Raw genomic sequence first — 2,816 nt, forward strand, 5'->3', positions numbered from 1 at the left:
GGTGGGTCCCTCCACTTCAAATTTTGATTTTCCATTATTCTTTTGTCACAAAATTCTGCACCACATAATATGTACACTGCACCACATGCACATACCACTTAGTCCACATGAATTTAAATGTACCAATTGCAATTGGACCCAACCACAATCCCGTACGCAAAACGTGAAATGACAGAAATACCTTTGCGGCAACAAAATTTTCAAAAAATTGAAAAATGGCAAAAAAAATCGGAAACGTCACAACGTACGTATATCTTCATTTCAATGTAAACTAAAGCTTTTTCTTTTCTTGTTCTTTTGTTGTAACAATTACAGTATATTTGTCAATGGAGGTAATGATATTTAATATAAACTAAAGTATACCTGAAAGGGAAGAGATCAGAACTTTGGAATGCACGAGAAAGAAGAAAGTATCCCCAACAACCAAAGAACGAACAAGCTCCATAAGCAGTTTGAGTTAATGCAAATACAATCGCTTTCTCCTGCAAGCCCATGTTTAGATATTGATATTAGCATCTGTCTCTAAGACATATTTTTTGTAAACCATTAGAATTTAACAAAAGAAAATCTTATATACCCATTCCGCATGAATTACAAGGGCAGAAAAGAAAAAGAAGAAAAAGGTGGTATACCAAGCCCATGATCTACGGCTTGCAAGGTTGTCCAGATGAGAGAATATAGAAATAGAGGAGTTCAAGTTCATGCAGGCCAAACAACAGAAAAATTGTCTTCAATTCAGTGCCAAAAAATTCCCAAATGTAGAGCAATAGAAGACGTCAAACAACAAGAATTATTTTCATTACCAAAAAAGAACACAAGAATCAACTTCATTCCAGTGCAAAATAAAATCCAAATATAGTAAGAGTCAGGGAGAATAAAAATATTATCAAATTCAACTTGAGAGAGTAACAATAAAGACAAGTTAAGAAATCACAAGTTCTAGATTAGCTTCCAAGTCGATGGTAAAAGATAAGATTCAAGACCTAGGGTTGAAAATGAGATGAGCTGAACCAACTATGCATTGCTGAGCTCGGCTAGACTAGACTCACCTTATGTGATGCTTGAGCTCAACCTAATTTTAGCTAAAGCTCAGTTTGGGAAATTTACAGGACATTCATGCTCGGCTCATACACGTCAGATGAGCAAACAAGTGCGAACACATGGTCTAACAGAAAAAAGTAGCTGTCTCTATAGAATAAAATGCTGTCAGCATGCATTATAATTTTTAAAGTAAAACATAATTCGAAAGGTATTGATTAAAGTAACATCTTGTCCGCTTCAAAATACCATCTAAAAAGGTCTAAATTCTCAAAAAGCCATTAAAAGTGCGTATGTGAAGGCCTTAAAGAACCTGCTAAGCTGCCTGAGCTCTAGGGTTGATTTCCTGGCAAGCCTGAAGTCTGAGCTTGAGCTTAGCTCATTCGTACTTATGAGCCAGCCCAAATGTTCTCTTGATGAGCCAATATCAAGCTGCCCACCAGTTGCTCAACTCATTTAACAACCCAAAAAGATGTAACAACGTAAGCCACAAAGGTTGGCAACATAACCCGCTTGAACTTCGTACCATGTCAGTTCGCTTGATAATGAGGATGTAGGTTGTCATACAACGCAAAAGAGTAGCTGCAGTTTCAACCATTAGCCGCAGTTTGAGGAGGAGCAAGTTCTGTGAAAGAATATAGAAGGGTTCTGCCAATAGCTCCGCAATACATGCAAAACCTGCCAAAATAAATGAACCAACATCAAACATGAAGTTTTTTGATAGAGTAATAGTAACATTAAACGAACATTCATTCATTTAACACCAAATGAATGATATTTAGATCTCCATGGTATGTTTGCTCAGACATTGACATTTGATGCATGCCAACTCCAGCTGTTTTTACAAAAGTTTGTCGTCCCAATTGCCAAAAATTTCAATATATATACACACGCAGATGCACCATTTGATACTCAATATGGCCCCATCAGCTATTTTTGACGCTCATAAATGAAATTTACAGTAATACATCTTTCAATAATATAAATAACCTAGCCTGTACTACACTAGCATTAAAGGAGTGTTGAGCATAAATTAAAGATTACCGTTAATCAAGATAGCTTGCGCATATGGACTAGAATAACTTAGGTCTTGCCACCAAAAGACAAATACACATGCTGCAAGTGTGATAATTATTCCCAAGGGGAGAGTCATCCACGCTATCTTCAAAAGCTTTGCTACATTTACTCCTGTTGAATCATCATCACTGCAACAAAAGAAGTAAGAACAGAAGCCCTTTTAAGATCATACTCAAACATAAAATACCGAAACATATGATTTTATAAATGAAAATGTCGAGGTTTCCTTGATAAGCCACGTGTCAAAGAGATAAAGCGCAAGTGTTCATTTCATTCAAATCAAAAACCATATTTAGTCAGATTCAATATATTCTGAAACAAATAAAATGTTAGAATGTTAATCCATCCAGAAGGAGATCCATATTTTAAAGTTGGTTAGGGATCTACATGTTATATCTGTTTTACAAGTTAGCTCCCTTACTTTAAACCTAGAGGTCTCAACCTCAGCATCTCGTGCATTTATAATCTCACTCGAGCTCATAGGAAACTCAACAAAATAAATAAAGATAAGACCAGTCACGAATATCCCTTTACAATTAACCCTTCTTCGCCATGCGAACAAGGTCTTAGTAGGCGTGGGCATCCTGGGCAGATAGCAATAAGTCAATGGTCGAAGGATTTAGACAAGCACAATTGATCATAATTTTAGTGTTTTTTATTTTTTGAAGTTGGATTTATATTTAAATAATACTATAGTGATC

At 35.8% G+C, this 2,816-nt stretch overlaps 1 protein-coding gene across 1 annotated transcript; it reads right to left on the reverse strand.

Annotated features, from left to right (window-relative positions):
- Positions 1 to 274: 274 nt before the first annotated feature.
- Positions 275 to 2,234, reverse strand: LOC132280213 (uncharacterized). The gene is made up of 3 exons (XM_059782387.1): positions 2,083 to 2,234; positions 1,565 to 1,716; positions 275 to 482 (listed from the first exon to the last, which is right to left on the reverse strand). Exons 1-3 carry the CDS (start codon positions 2,189 to 2,191, stop codon positions 324 to 326), a joined length of 420 nt encoding a protein of 139 aa, XP_059638370.1. The 5' UTR covers positions 2,192 to 2,234; the 3' UTR covers positions 275 to 323.
- Positions 2,235 to 2,816: the final 582 nt, after the last annotated feature.

This window comes from Cornus florida, unplaced genomic scaffold (assembly GCF_030987335.1).
Source record: "Cornus florida cultivar Cherokee Brave unplaced genomic scaffold, ASM3098733v1 CherokeeBrave_3.0.0_Hap2_Chr10, whole genome shotgun sequence".
In the NCBI taxonomy this organism is placed as follows: Eukaryota; Viridiplantae; Streptophyta; class Magnoliopsida; order Cornales; family Cornaceae; genus Cornus; species Cornus florida.